Below are 19,306 nucleotides of genomic sequence, written 5' to 3'. Positions count from 1 at the left end.
CTTACGATCGTCCCAATGAGCGCGCGCAAGCGGCAGTACATTCCTGCAAGGTAGCAGCTCTCTCTATACCACCGGGACTATTTCCCTAGGCGCAATGAGCCACAGAACGTCTAGGGGGCGCTGCATCCCTGCCTAGCAACTCCAGACGCTGCAATGTAGCCGTCAGACTCCGCTGATGTAAACAAAGGCACATGAACAGCCAATGTGGCCAATCCGGCGGTGGGGCGGGGTGTTGGGTGGCCAATGGCAGGGCGAAAGGGGCGGGTGTGAGCCAGGGGGTGGGGGTGTGTTTCAGTGGAGATGGTTCTGCTGGGCTGCCCGCAGCCTGAGCCCTGCTGTTGGCTATAGTCAGGTATGGCAGCGGCAGGTGCATCAGCCTAGGAGAGAGGCCTGGGGGGAGAGGCAGGGGGATCAGGCATAGGCAGGTTGCAGGACAGTAGGAGTCAATAAATAGGAAACTTTTAAAAGACTGGAGGAAAAATCCCTGGAAGGAAAATTCCTGTTCGATGGAGGGTGCAGCCCAGCAGGACTCGTGGGAAGATCGAGCAGCTTGTATTGATTTTAGCTGCTTGCTTAGTCACTCACAGTATAAAGAAGAGAAACTTATTTGAGTCCTTGGGCTCAAATCATTCTGTCTATTTTGGGGAAAAAAATAGCTTTATGTTTGCATGAAAAGGTAACAGCATCAGATACTGGGCAGGAGTTAAAATCGGGGACAGGGAATGGCTCTGCTCAGCTTGGCAGAATTGGCTGACCTCTCCATAGGGACACCAGAGGTTGGGGCAGTTAATTTTAATGCCCTCCACACTTTGCTCCATGCCATCATTAAACAACTCAACCTCCAGGATGTCATAGCGGAGATGCGTGAAGAGAAACCTAAGCTCCAGGAAGCCATGCCAAAGAAAGAGATGAAGGACCATGAGGCAGATGACTCAGTCTATGCTGACTTAGAGAAGAAGGTCATTGGGGTGGAGGCTCAGGTGGCTGGGATGGCGGCTCATGTGAATGGTGTGGAGGCTCAGATGAATGAGGTGAAATCAGAGGTCCATGAGATAGGGGAACAGGTTCAAGGGCTTGAGAAGCAAATGGCTGCCCTGGAAAAACTGCCTTCTGGGACAGACTTGCTGGAGAGGACCAAAAGTGGCTCTCCAAATGGATCTGCTGTGGCTGACATGTGGCAAATGATGCAGATGAAGAAAAAGATAGAAGCTAATGAGAACGGCATCTCCAAGGTAAATCTTTCTGTTCCTCAAATTGTAAAGGGGCAACTCACCCAGTGGGGTGAACCCATCTATGAGAGTGACTAGATGCTTGTGGTAGCCTTGTCTCTGCTACTGACTTGCTGTGCTTCTTTGGTCAAGTCACTTTACCCTTCATCTACTCATCTAGAGAATTGAGTGAATATCCACCCTTAGAAAGGATCCCGAGAGGAAATGTGGTAGATAATTGGTCTGTACATAACTGGTCCTTGTACAGCACTCACACCATCCCTGTGTTCTGTATAAGTGCCTGGTGATGGTATTTATTTATTTTATAGTTTGATATAGATAATTTTAAGTAATAAGCAACAAGACTCCAAATTTGTGCAAAGCTATGGTAAGTTAGGGTCTAAAGTTTGTGAATGTATGAAAAACACACAGCTTTGTGTAGCTAGGAATCTTCTTTCACCAACAGATGTTGGCCCAATAAGGTATTATCTCTCCCACTTTGTCTCTCACGTGGCAGTCTTTTCCTGTCCCTGTGTTATTTAGGATTAGAGCTAAACTATAGGAAGGGAAATATCTGAATCTCCAGGGCCAGCCTCCATTACCTCTTAAAGGTCTCATATCCAGTGTTATTTCTATTGCATGTTGTTAAGCAGGTTGTGATCTAGCATGTATTTTCAAAGCAGGATAATAAGGAAAACCATGACCAGGTATCACACAGGTCTTATTACAGCTGTGACTTGTGTTCTTGTAAAATTAATGAAACCTTTGCACTGATTCCTCTAAGGTTACAAGAGAAATAAAGTCTTGATTGCTGCTACCCATTTAATTAAAGTGATGGATGGAAAAGGTTGGGGTATTGCTTGTCTAACTCATGCCATGGTTTTAACAAAGGGCTATTCTTGTTTGCATTCATCTTATCTCCAGTCTAGAGAATATAGAGACTGTGACCTTTTATTGTCCTTTGTCTGTGGTCTGTGTAAACTTTGGTTAGATGACAAAGGAACTACCCTTGAATTGTGAAAGGCCCATTGAGAGAAGTTTGGGGACCTCAGTGCATCATGTTTTAGGGCCTCACTCTTCTCATTTTTTATTTACACAAGAATTAGTCACTTACCCCCACCCCCAGTTTGGAGCCCCAGTATCTTTGTTCCTTCCTCCTCTTGTCAGCCCTGATTGCCAATTGCACTGTATGTTTTTAAGGGGCTGAATGGTTTTGTGTGCTTTGTTTTCTGCTATGCTACAGTCTTCCTATGTGACCTCTAGCAAACCTTCAAGGACTTTGCTTTCAATAAGGCCAAGCACCCACAGCTCCTTTGTACTTCAGCTTGAGTTGTGGATTCTCAGCACCTCTAAAAATCCAGCCCTTTGCTTCTTTGTGCCTCAGTGTCCTCATCTGGAACCTGCTTCACAGGTGGTTGGCGTGCTTAATTCAATCTAGTGAAATGCTTTGAGATCCTTAGGCCTAGGGAAACAGTAGAGGTGCAAGCGGGTGAGGGGCAGAGGGATAGGAGGGGAAGTGAGGCGAGATAGCGACATTTGGCAACTGGCTCTAAGCTGGGAAAGAGGATTCTAGAGGTTCTTACCTGTTCCCTGCCACACTCCATCCCCACTCCATGCCCGGCTCCCTGGCATTATCCTAGGCCTCGTGGCAGCTGCTCCAGCCTCCCTGGGTCCCACTGTTGCTTCTCGCCCCTTCCGCCAGGTGAGTGTGAGCTTGCACAGGGGCAGAGCCTCCACAGTATTTCCCTGTTCCTGTTCCCTACCTGTATCCTCATTTCTCCCACTCCCACCCTAGGTACAAGTGGCATTTTCTGCTCCACAACTCCAATAGTGTTCAAAGAAATTGGACCCTTGTGTCTTGGGGTGGGGGTGATACCCTGAAGTCAGATCAGATTCCATGGAGGGCAGGGTGGGGAGGGAAGAGAGGGACTTCATTGAAATCATGGCAGCTGTATTGCCAGGTGTGCTTTTGCTGGATGAAGGTAGTGCCATGTGATGGAGTAGGTTTGTGAGCCAGGGAGTGATACATTTGCCCATCTTTGTCCCCTGACTTACCTGCACTTAGATTCACCATGGCACAGGTACATAGCTGTTGTGTCTAAGTTACTGTAGTCTGAACCCTTCCTCTTGTAGGTAAATAGCATCATCTCCATGATGTCTGCTGTCCTCTTGTAGCCTGGGGCACCCTGAAAGGAGTTCACAACCTAGCTTTGTTATTTCCCCATCCCAGTCAGGAGGAGCTGTAATGTTCATAGAACCATAGAGCTGGAAGAGACCTCAGAAGGGCATCAAGTCCATCCCTTGCTCTAGGCAGGACCAATCCCAACTAAATCAATGTTGCCATTCCAGGAGGCAGGAGGATGAAATTGTGTGGCAGGGACCCACCTTTCTAATCTAAGGCCAAGGTTACCACTACGTTGCATAGGCTCATCAGGGGAAAGCCCTGGAGATTTTCTCCCTTGGAAGAAGAGGATCTATATTGCAATCCAAAGCTGGGATGGGAGGGGTAAAGAGAAGGTAAGAAAAGTGGCCTGTTATAAGTGCACAAAGAAAAACTTCTTAGAGTGGGCTCTGCACATTCCTACTCATGGGATACCCTGGCAGTGCGGTCCTGGACCATCAATGCAGTAAGACCTTAGAAAGGACAAAGGCATAAGGGAATAGGCAGCAATAGCACAACCCCATCCGGGACTCTGGGATCAGTTTCAACCATCTGGCAACCCTATTTGCAAGATAAGGGAGCCCCTGAAGTTAGGGAGGTTGGGTGGGTCCTCTAGCAGTGTAATCAATAAGGCATGTGCCTCCTGGGTTTGAGGGTTCAAGTCCCTCCCTCCAGGGCAGCAGCCACCACCACTACCACCACCTCCCAGAGGGATGCAGCTGGCACCATGGGAAGGATAAGGGGGCTGAGGGTTGGAGCTGATACCAATGGAATAGAAGAAGGATAAGTGGGCCCCTGAAACTGGGGAGGTGGAATAGATCAATGGAGAAGGTGTCTGCCTCCATGGTTTAGGAGACCCACCCACCCTGGGCAGTGACCACTACCCTCCAGAGGGATGGAGCTTGCAGGAAGGATAAAGGAGCCCCAGGAGGTTAGATGGGTCTTCCAGTGGCATAATGGATAAGGTATCTGTCTCCTGAACCTGGGGTTGAGGGCTTAAGTCCCACCCTCCCAGTTGGGGGCAGCAGGCACCACCACCAGATTCCCCAAGTCTGGAGCTGGCATCAATGGACTATAGGAAGGATAAGGTAGCTACTGAAGGTAGGGAGTTGGGGGCTTGAGGGTTGGCGACCTGCCTGCCCGGAGCACTGCCACCACTAGATTCCTAAGGGACAGAGCTGACACCATTGAACGATTCACAAGATAGAAGAGCCCCAGAAGTTAAGGAGGTGAGGTGGGTTGAGGGCTTAAGTCCCGCCCCCCCCGGGCAGTAACAGCCACAGCCACCTCCCAGAGGGGTGGAGCTGAAACCATTGGAAGGCAGGAAGAATAAGGTGGCCCATGAAGGTTGGAAGATGGAGTAGCTTGTCCAGCGGTGCAATGGATAAGGCACCTGACTCAAAGCCCGGGGTTGAGGGCTCCAGACGCTGGTGGTGGCTGAGGGCTGGAGTCCAACACCAGATACCTGAGTGCTGAAACAGGCACCATTGGAAGATAGTGAGGATTAGAGAGCCCCTGAAGGTAGGGGGGGTTGAGGGTTGGAGTCCTGCCTGCCCTAAGGGCAGCTGCCACCCACTTCCCAAGGGCTGGAGGTGGGGGCCAGATTCCCAAGGGACGTAGTTGACACCATTGGAAGAGAGGGAAAATAAGGGAGATCCTGAAGGTAGGTATGTAGGTGGGGCAGGTCCTCCAGTGCCACAATGGAGAGGGCATCACACCCCCAAGGTGGGGCTTGAGGGTTTGAGACCCACCTGCCCTGATGGCAGCTACTAGCACCATCCTCTGCAAGGCACAGACAGAGCATAGGAAGCATAAGGGAACCCCTGAAGATAGGGAGTTGAGACATTCTCCAGTAGCATAAGGCATCACACTCCCAAGGCTCGGGTTGAGAGAGCTGGTGTGGTGGCTAAGGGGGATGCTGAGGTTTGAGTCCTGCCCCCCTGCACTCAGCCACCACCAGTTTCACGAGGGATGGAGCTGGCAACACTGGCAGGTCAGAAGGATAAGGAAGTCCCTGAGAGTGGGGTGGGTCCTCCAGTGATGTAATGGATAAGGCATCTGCCACCTGCGCTTGAGGGATGGGAGTCCTGCCTGCCCTGGGAGCAGCCCCCCCCTTCTACAGGGCTAGAGATGGCACCATTGGAAGGTGGGAAGGATAAGAGGGCCCCTGAAAGCAAGGGAGGTGGGGTGGATCCTCCAGTGGCACAATGGCTAAGGCATCTGCCTTCGCAGCCCGGGGCTCAAGACCCATCCCCTGGGGCAGCAACCGCCCCCCTCCAGACGGAGGCTTGATGCCCTAGCAGACACCTTCTCCCCTACCCACATGCCCCTCATGCATGTGAATGAAACAGACATTGACAACAACAAAACAGACAAAGGTGCTGGGCCTGCTTGTCCACAGCTTTCAGTGCCTCTCGGGATCGGGATCAGGTGCTCGTTCCCCTCTAGCGTCTCCCTTGCCCATCCAGCAGGATGCTGACTGCTGAAGATCTGTCCTTGCTGAAAATGTTCTGCCTGTCCAGCTCCCATCACAGTCCAGCATGAGTCGGGGGGGGGGGGGGGGGGGGGGAGGGCGGATTTTGGGTTTACAGGGAGCTCAACAAGGTTGTTATTGCAGTTCCTACATGTCACCCCCTCCAGGCCTTCCTCCATCTGGGACTGGACAATGGATTTCCCTTCCTTTGTCCTGTACACAGGACCCTGGCGCAACAGGACTTGCATCACCTATGCCTCATATTGAGGCCTTAGGTCAGGGCTGGGTCGGGGGTGGGTTGGGGGTCACTGACCTGCAGAAAAATCAGTTGGGGGCCGCACACAAGTGAGAAATAAAAAACCAAACCAAACTCCGATGGAGCAGGAGAGAGACTCCCCCCACGTTCCCCAGGCTAGTAGTTTTGTGTGCTCCAGCCCTACGGTGGAGTGGAAGGGGGCTGCAGCACCAGCGCAGGCGCTCCAGTGCTAGGAGGGTCCCTGTGCCTCGGGGGCCAGATCCAGGCAAGTCAGGGGCCGCATCCGCCAGCCCTTAGGTTCTCCACCCCGGCCTTCGGTGATGCATAGGCCTTATGCAGGATGGGAAGGTGAATGCTGCCCCCACTTGTTAGCAGAGTTCTCTGACAGAATGGTTGCTGAAATTGGCAAGTCTCAGAAGCTGGGACCAGTGTTCCCTGTAATCTGAGCTCTTGGGCAGCTGCCCAGGAGAGATTCAAATGCTGTTCAGCTGACACAGGCGGCGGCATGCGTGTCAGCTGGTGGTGCATATCCACACATGCCTCGGTGCACAGCATGACATTTAAGAGACACTGTAAGAGGGAGTGCTGGCTGAGACTGTCTGGTCTAGACTAGCGTGGGGAGCAGACTGTCATGGAGACCAGCCAGCATGGGTCTTGCTCATGCCCAGCACAGCATAGCCTAGGGCAGGGGTTTCCAACCTTTTTAACCACAAGCTCACTCTTTCAATTGAAGTGCAATGGAAGATCTACCTCAAACCCAAGCACCCTTGCGCAGCTTCCTTCCCCCTCTTCTCTGAGGCCCTGCCCCGGCTCCACCCCTTCTCCGAGGCCTCACCCTGCTCACTCCATCCCCCTTCCTCCCCGAATCTCATTCACTTTCACCGGGCTGGAGTAGGGCATTGGGGTGCAGAATATGGGAGGGGACACCCTGAAGGTAGGGCGGTGGGGTGGGTTCTGGAGTGGACTAGGGGGTACAGCATTTGTCTGGGGAGTACAGGGTTGGGGGCTTGAGTCCCACCTACCCTGGGAGTAGCCAGACAGCCAACACAAGCTGCCCCAGGGATAGAGCTGGCTCCAGCACTTGGAAAGGAGGATAAAGTATGTGCTGAAGATGGGGCAGGGGGGTGGGGTCCACAGTGCCATAGAGGATATGGCATCAGAGTCTGGAGCACAGGGTGGTGGGTTCAAGGTTCCCCCCTCACCCTAGGAGCAGCTGGCTCCTGCATGTGTAAAGCAGGAAAAGGGACCTTCTAGAGGTGGGGTGGGATCTCCAGTGAACTTAGGGTTAGGGCATCAGCCTCAGGAGCACTGGGTGGTGGGGTGGATCCCATCCAGGCAGCAGCTGGGCATCCAACACCAAGCTGGCCTAGGGATGGATCTGGCTTCCACATCAGCAAGGCAGCATCACCTGTCAGAGGCTCTAAGACCTACTGGTGGATCCTGGTCTGGTTGGTGACCACTACCCTAGGGAGCCATGCTGCAAAGCTAGCTGGCTGTCTTTAGGATAATGATCAAATGTGGAGGAAGGGAACATCATACCCAAAGAATGCCTCCAAAGCCAGAGCAATTGCTGCAGCACTAGGGGAAGAGTAGAGCCACAAGATTAAAGCAAGTCCCTGCTGAATTATTCATCCGTTCATGTAGCGTATTGGGAGGGAAAAGGAGCTTCTTTGATGAGATAATGAGCCTTTTTTGAGGCTGATAAACAGCCCTTTCTCAGAGCACTAAATCAGCTCGGAGGCTCATGCGGCAGATATTGCAACCCAATATGACAGGCTGTAAATGTTTAATTATTTGCCAGTTCTGCTTCGTTGGGGGAGGGGGGGTCATGTTAAATAAAAAAGCAAAGTATCCCCATCTTGACCTCTGGGAGCTGGTTTCCAGTTCACCCCCTGAATGATCCAGAGTGTGTGAGAAATTCAGTGTTCCCCATCCATCTGAATACAGTGCTGACACCTTGAGTCTTCCGAGTGTACACCAGGGTTGCCACAAGTTTGACCCAAGAGCGTTTTAGCTAGGAAATAAGATCCCCATTCAGTGAGGCACGGAGATCCTGCAGCTGGCTACTGAGTGAGCCTCCACAGTGAAGCCAAAGGAAGTTGAGAACGCTCAGGACTGGGCCCGCTGTTGCCTTTGTTGAAATGGTTTTGTGGATTGATCTGACGTGTGCTGAGCTAATGGAAGCAAAACTTCAGTGGGATGATCAGTGTGAGGTGCTGAGAAATTGTGGGGACAAAGAAAACAGTTTCTGATCAGGAGATTGGAATTGCCAGGTGTTCTGAGGCCAGTTTGTAAGTCCCAGCAATAGGGTGGAACTCACCCCTGTGCAGGGACTGGCACAAGACCGATGTACAACTTGTCTTATTTTGGGGGCTTAAGGATGCACAGGGCCAGCCAAGACCTGCCCAGGATGAATAAACTACTCATGCGGGTAACTGCTCACCACTTTGAGTACATGGAAATCCCTCCAGCCCTAATGAATGTCACTTTCCAGTTGCTCTTGTTTTTTAATACACAACTATGTCCAAAAGTGCTATCTAATACTTGACCATTTCAATCTTCAGAAGTGCTCAGCACATACTGGGAGACAGGGCTGTAATGGTTAGAAGGTGTGTCCAGACACCTGGCTTCCATTCCTGCTATTGCTACTGATCATCATATGACCGTGGGCAAGTCATCTGACCTCTCTGTGCTTCATTTTGCCCATCTGTAAGGATTATCTCGTCAGAGAAGCTCCTTTTCCCTCCCAATACGCTACAAGGGATGAATAATTCAGCAGGGACTTGCTTTAATCTTGTGGCTCTACTCTTCCCCTAGTTCTGCAGCAATTGCTCCTGCTTTGGAGGCATTCTTTGGGTATGATGTTCCCTTCCACCCATCGGTGCTTAGCCAGGAGGTGAGACTGTGTGTAAATATCAGAAACACACCCCACTGAAAACTGCTATGTGGATGGATGGTGTTTTTATAGAAAGTTGCTTATTAATAACATGGCCAGTGGAGTGGTTGAGCCTGATCAAATTTCTACTAAAGATCTGCACAGCTGAGAGCCTCAACTAATGGGATTGAGAGGGAAGGAACCCTCTGATGCTGGAGTTCCAAGGAGAGGCATGTATCCATCCAAGCAACTTAGCACAGCAGCACTTTGCAATGTCCCAGCAGCTTCCATCTGAATTCAAAGCACTTTCCAAACATCACTGCCTTGCAGCTGTAGGTAAATGTTGCTATCCCCACTTTACAGATGAAGAAACTGAGGCACAGGGAGACTGTGACCTTTGGCAAGCCATTTGGTGAAATAGCAGCACAGCCCAGATCTTCCTGCCCTCCCCTTCCCCCCCCCTCCAACCATGAAACCAGAGTTTGAGTCTGTGATGTGGTCTTGTGCACTCTATGAACAAGCCAAGTCCAGCCAATGAACAGCTAAGTCCCTGCAATGTTATTTGGCACCAGCTGTAGAGCACGGCATCAGTTGAGTGTTTGATCCCAGCATTTATGTATCAGAGGCAGGTCTTGTGGCAAAAGCTATAGAATAAGGGTGCCATGTGGGCACGAAAACAGCGCCAGAGGGAGAAGGGCAGGATAGTGCCCAAATCTGGAAGGAGAAGCCTGCAGGGCCCAAGCTGAAATGAAGGCAGCAGGCGAATGAGCAGCGGATGCTCACACATGCTGGTGTCCTAGCATAGACCTCAGGGCATGTCTGCACTTGATCTCTCCGCACTCAGTTAGGCACCCAACGTGCTGATCTCCACCCCCCGGCTGCAAATACACTTGGGGGGGGTGGACCCAGGCTGGTGTTTTCATTTAACTCTTTCAGTTAGTCTAGCAGAGAGGCCTGCCTGGAGCTGCCAAGCTTCATGCAGCTTTTATTTACTTGGGGAGTCAAAGGAGAACTCCTCCGAGTCCAGCTCCCTGCTGGGACGGATGCTCCGGGGGTAGCTGCTGTGTTGTTCTGGAAGCTTCTGGCCTCAGGCTCTCTGTTTAAACTGGCAAGTCCCTCACCACCACCCACACTCCACTGGCTGCCAGAGCCTGTCTAAGGGACTCCATCCCTTGGCTCTGCTCATCAGAAAGCTAAGGAAATGGAGACAGATAGGGGAGGTGCCTTGCCTCAGGTCACACAGCCGGGCAGTGCCAGTGCCAGGTATGATGGCTCCTTGCTTGATTTGCCAGACCCTGCTGCCCCTCGGAGCCGCCTCGCTGACTGTGGTGTAGTAGGTGCTCTTCTGGCCCTAAACTCACTCCCTGTCTGTTTCAGGCCATGGCTTTGTTCCAGGATCTGCTGAATGAAGTCAGCGGCATGAAGGCAGCTCATTTGCAGTCGACCGAGGGCTTCCAAAAGATGAAGGAGAAACTCGACTTGGTGAGTGTGGCTGTCTCCCACAGAGCGGAGTGAGTCTGGTCACTCTCCCTGGGGAGGGAAATGCCAAGACCTCTCCTTCCACCCGCTCAAGCACGGACACTCCCCTAGTCCCTCTTAGAACCATAGAGCTGGAAGAGACCTCAGAAGGTCACCAAGTCCAGCCCCCTGCTCTAGGCAGGACCAATCCCAACTAAATCAACCCGGCCAGGGCTTTGTCAAGCCTAGACTTAATCACCTCTAGGGATGGAGACTCCACTACTTCCCTAGGTAACCCATTCCAGTGCTTCACCACCCTCCTAGTGAAATAGTTTTTCCTAATATCCAACCTGGACCTCTCCCACTGCAACTTGAGACCATTGCTCCTTGTTCTGCCATCTATCACTACTGAGAACAGCCTCTCTCCATCCTCTTTGGAAGCTCCCTTCAGAAGTTGAAGGCTGTTATCAAATCCCCCCTCGCTCTTCGCTTCTGCAGACTAAACAGACCCAAGTCCCTCATCCTCTCCTCATTGCTCATATGCGCCAGCCCCATAATCATTTTGGTTGCCCTCTGCTGGACCCTCTCCAATGTGTCCACATCCTTTCTGTAGTAGGGGGTCCAGAACTGGACACAATACTCCAGATGTGGCCTCACCAAAGCCGAATAAAGGGGAATAATGACATCTCTGGATCTGCTGTCAATGCTCCTCTTAATGCAACCTAATATGCCATTAGCCTTCTTGGCTACAAGGGCACACTGTTGACTCATATCCAGCTTCTCATCCACTGTAACCCCCAGGTCCTTTTCTGCAGTACTACTACTTAGCTGGTTGGTTCCCAGCCTGTAACAATGCTTGGGATTCCTCCGTCCCAAGTGCAGAACTCTGCACTTGTCCTTGTTGAACCTCATCAGATTTCTTGTAGCCCAATCCTCCAATTTATCTAAGTCACTCTGGACCCTATCTCTGCCCTCAAGCGTATCTACCTCTCCCCCTAGCTTAGTGTTATCTGCAAACTTACTGAGGGTGCAATCCATCCCCTCATCCAGGTCATTAATAAAGATATTGAACAAAACTGGTCCTAGAACCGAACCTTGGGGCACTCCACTAGAAACTGACCGCCATCCTGACATCGAGCCATTGATCACTACCCGCTGGGCCCGGCCTTCTAGCCAGCTTTCTATCCATCTTACTGTCCATTTATCCAATCCACATGCTCTTACTTGCTGGCAAGAATATTGTGGGAGACCATATCAAAAGCCTTGCTAAAGTCAAGATATATCACATCCACTAAATTACCCATGTCCACAGAGCCTGTTACCTCATCATAGAAGCTAATCAGATTGGTCAGGCATGACTTGCCCTTTGTGAATCCATGCTGACTATTCCTAATCACTTTCCTCTCTTCCAAGTGCCTCAGAATAGATTCCTTAAGGATCTCTTCCATGATTTTTCCAGGAAGCGAGGTAAGACTGACCGGCCTATAGTTCCCTGGATCATCCTTCTTCCGTTTTTTGAATATGGGCACTACATTTGCCTTTTTCCAATCATCTGGGATCTCTCCCGATCTTCACAATTTTTCAAAGGTAATGGCCAAAGTCTCCTCAATGACATTTGCCAACTCCCTCAGTACCCTTGGATGCATTAAGTCCGGACCCATGGATTTGTGTAGGTTTAGCTTTTCTAAATAGTTCCTAACCTGTTCTTTACCCATCAAGGGCTGTCCATTGTTATCCCGTCTTGCATTACTTAGCGCATTAGTCTGGGAGCTGACCTTGTCCATGAATACAAAGGCAAAGAAAGCATTGAGTACTTCAGCTCTCCCCACATCATCTCTCACTAGGTTACCTCCTTCATCCAGAAGTGGCCGCACACCCTCTCTGATCACCTTCTTCTTGTTAACGTGCCTGTAGAAACCTTTCTTGTTATCCTTCATATCCTTTGCCAGTCGCAATTCCAATTGCGCTTTCGCCTTCCTGATAACCCCCTGGCATTCTCGAGCTATACATTTAAACCCTTCCCTGGTCATTTGTCCAAATTTCCACTTTTTGTAAGCTTCCTTTTTGTGCTTAAGTTCACCAAGGATTTCCCCCATAAGCCAATCCGGTCTCCTACCATGTTTGCCTCTCTTGCTACGCATCGGGATGGTTTCTGTGCCTTCAATAAGGCTTCTTTAAAATACTGCCAGCTGTTCTGAACTCCTTTCCCCTTCATGTTAGCATCCCAGGGGATTCTGCCCATCAGGTGTCTGAGGGAGTCAAAATCTGCTTTTCTGAAGTCCAAGGTGTGTATTTTACTACTCTCTTTTCTTCCTCTGGTCAGGATCCTGAAATCTATCATCTCATGATCACTGCTTCCCAGGTGTCACCCACTTCTGCTTCCCCTATTAGTTCCTTCCTCAAGCCGCACATGGCCCCTGGTCTGATCCATCAGCACTTGTACCAAGAAGTTATCTCCAACGTTCTCCAAAAACTTCCTGGATTGCCTGTGTACTGCTGCATTGGTCTCCCAACAGATGTCAGGGTGTTTAAAGTCCCCCACGAGAACCAGGGCCTGCGATCTGGAAGCTTCGCTCAGTTGTCCAAAGAAAGCCTCATCTACCTCATCCACCTGATTCAGCGGCCTGTAGTAGACACCAACCACAACATCACTGCTGTTGTTTGCACCTCTAAACTTAACCCATAGACGCTCAACGGGTTTTTCTCCCTCTATATACTGGAGTTCAGAGCAATCATAGTGCTCTCTTACATACAGTGCAACTCCTCCTCTTTTTCTCCCCTGCCTGTTCTTCCTCTTGTGTGTGCACAGAGCCTTCCCTCTCCCTGTTTTTATTAAGTATAATAAGTAGGATTCAAGTGATTGCAAATGAAAACAGACAGATCAAAGTAAGTTACTAAATTAAAATAAACAAAACATACCTGCTAATCCTATTGCACTAAGAAACTTGTGACATGCGAATTCTTCTACCCATCTCTTTCACAAGTCTGGCAGCCTCCTAGCTTGGGCCCAATCCTTCCTCCTTTCACTCTTAGATGTTTCTAGCAGACATCTGGGGGTGGGCAATAATTTTTGAAGAAGGGCTAGTTCACAAATTTCTGAAGGGCCCTGGGCTGCTCCAGAAGGGGCAGGGCCAGTGCACTTCCTGTGCTCCCTTGCTCACAGACTCTGCTGGTATGGGCGTGGGGGAGTGTGTAAAGTCTCTCGCCTCCTACCCCCTCCCTGCAAGGGGAGCGTAGCCCCTAGAGTGAACCGCCAGCTGTTAAAAATCAGTCAGGGCTGCACATGTGAGAAGCAGGGGGACTGGAGCACCAGCGCATGCTCCCCAATGCTGGAGGGGGGACCCTGAGCCTTGGGGCCAGAATCAGGCAAACCAGGGGCCACATACAACCCTTGGGCCTTACATTCCTCCCACCTCCTATACAGACCTCATAGGGAAACCAGCCTCTCTCAGACTGAGGATTCTGACCCAAAAGGGAGTTGCAGGGGATCACAGGTTTATTGTAGGTGGGTTGCAGTACTGCCATCCTTACTTTTGTACTGCCTTCAGAGCTGGGCAGCTGGAGAGCGGCAGCTGTTGGCCAAGTGCCCAGCTCTGAAGGCAGCATCCCACCAGCAGCAGTACAGAAGTAAGGGTGGCAATAGCATACCAGGCTGTACTTCTGCGCTGCTGAGCTGGCCAGCAGCTGCTACTCTCCAGCTGCCCAGCTCTGAAGCAGTGGTGCCCTCCAGCAGCAGCACAGACGTAGGCGTAGCAGTACTGCTGTGCTTACAATAACCTTATGACTTCCCCCTCACACACAAAATTTGGTCAAGATCCCTACAAATATGACACTGTGAAATTTCAGATATAAATAGTTGAAATGATGACATTTATGATTTTTTAAATCCTAATGACTGTGAAATTGACTAAAATGAATTGAATTGACTGCCATGAATTTGGTAGGCTCTACTCATGAGGAGCCTAGACCTGGACAGAAGTGAGCAGTATGTGTGTACTGGTGTGCTGGCGTTTAGACAGAGATGTGCCCCACATGCCAAATGCACGGTCGAGTCAACGAGGCTGGGGAATAAGGTGTTGAGGGAGTCATGCACAGGGCTCACTTGTCAGGTCCTCCCTTCCCTATAGCCTTGTTACTGTTCCTGAATGCTCCACACAGGAGCTAGCCAGAGCAGAAGGAATGGGGTTTGTACTCTCAGGGCCTGGGGAAGCCGGGCTGGGTGGCCCGGCCTGTAATAGCAAAGCTGGCTCAGGTAACATGAGGTGATGCTGCAGCCAGAAGGTAAAAATTCAGCACTTGGGGCCCCTACAAGGGATCCCAGCAAGATGCCGGCTCCTGACGATGTGATACGGAGTCTGCGGGGCAGCTGGGGTAGGGAAGGGCTCACCCTTCTATCTCTGTGGCCTTCTCCTGCCACTTCCACCAGGGCAGGGCAGCTCTGGAATCCAGGCAGGCACAGAAAGAGCCCAACTGGCAGAGGGGCTGAGACCGTATGGGATGGGGCACTGGCACCTGAGGCTATTGTGAAGGGATGAGGAAGAGCCAATCCCCTGCTAACCGCTGGAGGAGTATATAGATAAGGGCCTCCAGCGTGGGATCCAGGACAGCTACCTGTCCACGCCCCTTGAAAGACTAAGGCAGGATTCAGTGTCAATGGGGAGTGAGAGCTCCCAGCAGGTAAATCGTCCTAGCAAGGCCTGGGGGAGCTTCCACCAGTTTGGTGCTGGCCAGGGGTCTCTGCCGGCTGAGGAATTGCTGCCCGGTGGGGAAAGTCTGAACTTTCCCCAAGGAAAGCAGCAGCGGTTGGCAATGCCCAGCTTGCTCCTTGTGCCTTCTGGGATCCTCGGGGTGGCCCTCACAGGAGCACTTGCAGCACTCGCCTGCTCCACCAAGCATCCCACTAGCTGCAGGAGTTTTATTCTTTCTGCAGCTTGGCAGGCTGCCTCTTCCCAGGAGCCTGGGGGGAAGGGAGGGGGCTGTGGGGAAGCAGTAAACATCTCGTTCCCTAGAGCCCAGGGAAACAGAAGGGAAGTGGATGCCAAGGCTGAGCCTTGCTGTGTGTGCTTAGCCCCGAAAACATGTTCTATCCGAGAGAGTGCTGCGCTCGCCTCCCAGACACTGAATGGCTGGGGTCCAGCCTCGATCTCTGTCCTAGACCCTTAGCACAACCCCTTTAGCTTTGTCACTGATGCCAGCCCCAGAATTTCCCCCAACACAGGAATGGAACACTGCCCCCCCCCCCAAGCCCACTCCCTCTTACCTTTCCAGTCTCTTCCAAGCACTCACTTCTTCAGCGCCAACGAGTGGGGCTTGACAAAATCCTCTTACCTCTGGTGAGTAGGAAATTGATCCATTCTGTTGACTTCTGTGGCTTGTGGATCAGACCCCAAGGTCCCTCACCAAAGGCTCTTAAGGAAACTAAGCTGTCCTGGGATAAGAGGGAAGGTCCTCTCATGGATTGATAACTGGTTAAAAGACAGGAAACAAAGGGTAGGAATAAATGGTCCATTTTCTGAATGGAGAGAGGTAACTAGTGGTGTCCTGCAGGGGTCTGTCCTGGAACCAATCCTATTCCACTTATTTATTAATGATCTGGAGAAAGGGGTAAATAGTGAGGAGGAAAAATATGCAGATGATACAAAACTAAGACTGTGAAGAGCTTCAAAGGGATCTTACAAAAGTAGGTGTCTGGGCAACCAAGTGGCAGCATAATCTCAAATGTGTGGAGTCCTTGTGGGTAGTTCTCTGAAAACATCCACTCAACGTGCAGTGGCAGTCAAAAAAGCAAACAGAATGTTAGGAGTCCTTAAGAAAGGGATAGAGAATTAGACAGAGAATATCTTTTTGCCTTTATATAAATCCATGGTACACTCACATCTTGAATATTGCATGCAGATGTGGTCACTTCCCTTTATATAAATCCATGGTACACTCAGATCTTGAATATTGCATGCAGATGTGGTCACCTCCCTTTATATAAATCCATGGTACACTCACATCTTGAATATTGCATGCAGATGTGGTCACCTCATCTCAAAAAAGATATCTTGGCACCATCCAGAAAAGGGGAACAACAATGATTAGGGGTATGTAATGGCTGCCATATGAGGAGAGATTAAAAAGACTTGGACTTTTCAGCTTAGAAAAGAGGAGACTAAAAAGGGATATGATAGAGGTCTATAAAATCATGAGTAGTGCGGAGAAAGTAAATAAGGAGAAGTTATTTACTTGTTCCCATAACACAAGAACTAGGGGTCATCAAATGAAATGAATAGGTAGCAGCTTTTAAACAAACAAAAGGAAGTATTTCTTCATGCAGCACACAGCCAACCTGTGGAACTCCTTGCTGGCAGACTTTAGCAGGGTTTAAAAAAGAGCTTAGATAAATTCATGGAGGTTAGGTCCATCAATGGCTATTAGCCAAGATGTGTAGGAATGGTGTCCTTAGCCTCTGTCAGAAGCTAGGAATGGACAACAGAGGATGGGTCACTCGAAGATTAACTGTTCTGCTCCTTCCCTCTGGGGCACCTGGCATTGGCCACTGTCAGAAGACAGGACTTAATAGATGGGCCTTTAGTCTGTCCCGGTATGACTGTTCTTGTGTTCTGGTCTTTGGGAGTTTTTCATGGTGCCACTTTCCATTTACTTGGTTCCCACTCCAATCCCCATCATGAACAGTGCAATGACTTCAGGTAAAAGTTAGTTCCAAGTGTTTTATTTATATGCTGTGCTCAAAGGGATATGACCAAGACAGAAAATCATATTTGTAAATGTGGCACCCTTTTCTGGGCTTTTAACACCACTTTAGACTAACAAAACTAGAAGATCTTTACATATCAGAGGCCTGATTCTGCAAACATTTGCTCACATCAGTCCTTTCACTTGCCTGAAGGTTTTGTCAGACTGGGTTCTTTATCTGTTTTTCCGAACATATGTTCTTAAAAGTAAGGGTGAAATGCAAAAAACTAATCTCAGACAGTTTTAATTTTCTGTTTATGCTTGTTTGTTGCACTAACACACAGTTCTTGGGTTGAGTTTCCAGTATTGGAGGAAGAAATATTTAAAGGCATATCATGGACTGAAGCATCTTATTGCTGTCTGAATTTTTTGATCCTTTACAGTTAATAATTCCCAAGTAGTAGAGTAGAGCAAAGTGGGGTTTTATGTATTTATGTTTTGCTCTCTCCAGCTCGTTTACTTTGCATTTTGTGTAGTGAAAGTTTTCTCCTGCGCTGTAAGAACAAATAGTCCATTTCTTCCTGTCTTGCTTGAATGATTTTCATAGAGCAACAGCAGAGAGAAAAAACATTTAAAAGACAGAAAAATGGGATTGTAAATCCACAATTTGGCAGGGAGACTAAAGGGCAGGTGGGTAGAGAAGCTGTAACTTCATTTAACTCAGGGGTGTGGGTTTTTTTGTTTGTTTTTGTTTTTGTTTTTTTTGGAAACTGACTGTATTTCAAGTTACTGTCATTGCCTTTTCAAATAAAAAATACGAAAATAGATATTAGAATCATAGAGCTGGAAGAGACCTCAGGAGGTCATCAAGTCCAGCCCCCTGCCCAAGTCAGGACCAATCCCAACTAAATCAACCCAGCCAGGGCTTTGTCAAGCCAAGACTTAATCACCTCTAGGGATGGAGATTCCACCACCTCCCTAGGTAACCCATTCCAGTGCTTCACCACCCTCCTAGGGAAATCATTTTTCCTAATATCCAACCTAGACCTCTTCCACTGTTACTTGAGACCATTGCTCCTTGTTCTGCCATCCGTCACTACTGAGACCAGCCTTTCTCCATCCTCTTTGGAACCTCCCTTAAGGAAGTTGAAGGCTACTATCAAATCCCCCCCCTCCCGCTTCTCTTCTGCAGACTGAATAAGGCCAGATCACTCAGTCTCTCCTCATAGGTCATGCACTCCAGCCCCGTAGTCATTTTGGTTGCCCTCTGCTGGACCCTCTCCAATGCGTCCACATCCTTTCTATAGTGGGGGCCCCAGAACTGGACATGATATTCTAGATGTGGCCTCATCAGAGCCAAATAAAGGGGAATAATCACATCTCTGGATCTGCTGGCAATGCTCCTCCTAATGCAACCTAATATTCCATTAGCCTTCTTGGCTACAAGGGCACACTGCTGACTCATATCCAGCTTCTCATCCACTGTAACCCCCTGGTCCTTTTCTGCAAAACTGCTACTTAGCCATTCGGTCCCCAGCCTGTAACAATGCTTGGGATTCTTCCGTCCCAAGGGCAGGACTCTACACTTATTGAACCTAATCAGATTTCTTTTGGCTCAATCCTCTAATCTGTCCAGGTCACTCTGGACACTGTCCCTGCCCTCCAGCGTATCTACCTCTCCCCCTAGTTTAGTGTCATCTGCAAACTTGCTGAGGGTGTAATCCATCCCCTCATCCAGGTCATTAATAAAGATGTTGAACAAAGCCAGTTCAAGAACTGATCCTTAGGGCACTCCGCTAGAAACCGACCGCCAATCTGACATCAAGCCATTGATTAGTACCCCTTGGGTCCAACAGTCTAGTCAGCTTTCTATCCATCTTACAGTCCATTTATCCAATCCATATTCCCTTAACTTGCTGGCAAGAATATTGTGGGAGACCATATCAAAAGCTTTACTAAAGTCAAGGTATATCACATCCAGTGACTTTTCCATATCTACAGAGCCAGTTACCTCATCATAGAAGCTAATCAGATTGGTCAGGCACGACTTGCCCTTCGTGAATCCATGTTGACTATTCCTGATCACTTTCCCCTCTTCCAAGTGCTTCAAAATGGGTTCTTTGAGAATCCCCTTCATGATTTTTCCGGGGACTGAAGTAAAGCTGACTGGTCTGTAGTTGCCTGGATTGTCCTTCTT

The 19,306-nt window shown here is 49.6% G+C and overlaps 1 protein-coding gene across 4 annotated transcripts in view; it reads left to right on the top strand.

Annotated features, from left to right (window-relative positions):
• The first annotated feature begins 265 nt into the window (after window positions 1-265).
• The window catches only part of QRICH2 (glutamine rich 2), a 62,874-nt gene continuing 43,833 nt past the window's right edge, over window positions 266-19,306 (top strand). For 2 of the 4 annotated variants that reach the window (XM_075903606.2, XM_089771951.1), the window contains exons 1-2: window positions 267-1,232; window positions 10,351-10,455. In XM_075903606.2, the coding sequence (XP_075759721.2) occupies window positions 723-1,232; window positions 10,351-10,455 (615 nt within the window). In that variant the 5' untranslated portion in view covers window positions 267-722. Of the gene's footprint in view, window positions 1,233-10,350; window positions 10,456-19,306 lie in introns of all 4 variants that reach the window. The other 2 variants (XM_089771950.1, XM_089771952.1) reach the window with 2 other exon arrangements.

This window comes from Pelodiscus sinensis, chromosome 20 (assembly GCF_052426305.1).
Source record: "Pelodiscus sinensis isolate ZL-2025 chromosome 20, ASM5242630v1, whole genome shotgun sequence".
Taxonomy (NCBI): Eukaryota; Metazoa; Chordata; order Testudines; family Trionychidae; genus Pelodiscus; species Pelodiscus sinensis.
This window is presented reverse-complemented; position numbering and strand designations above follow the sequence as displayed.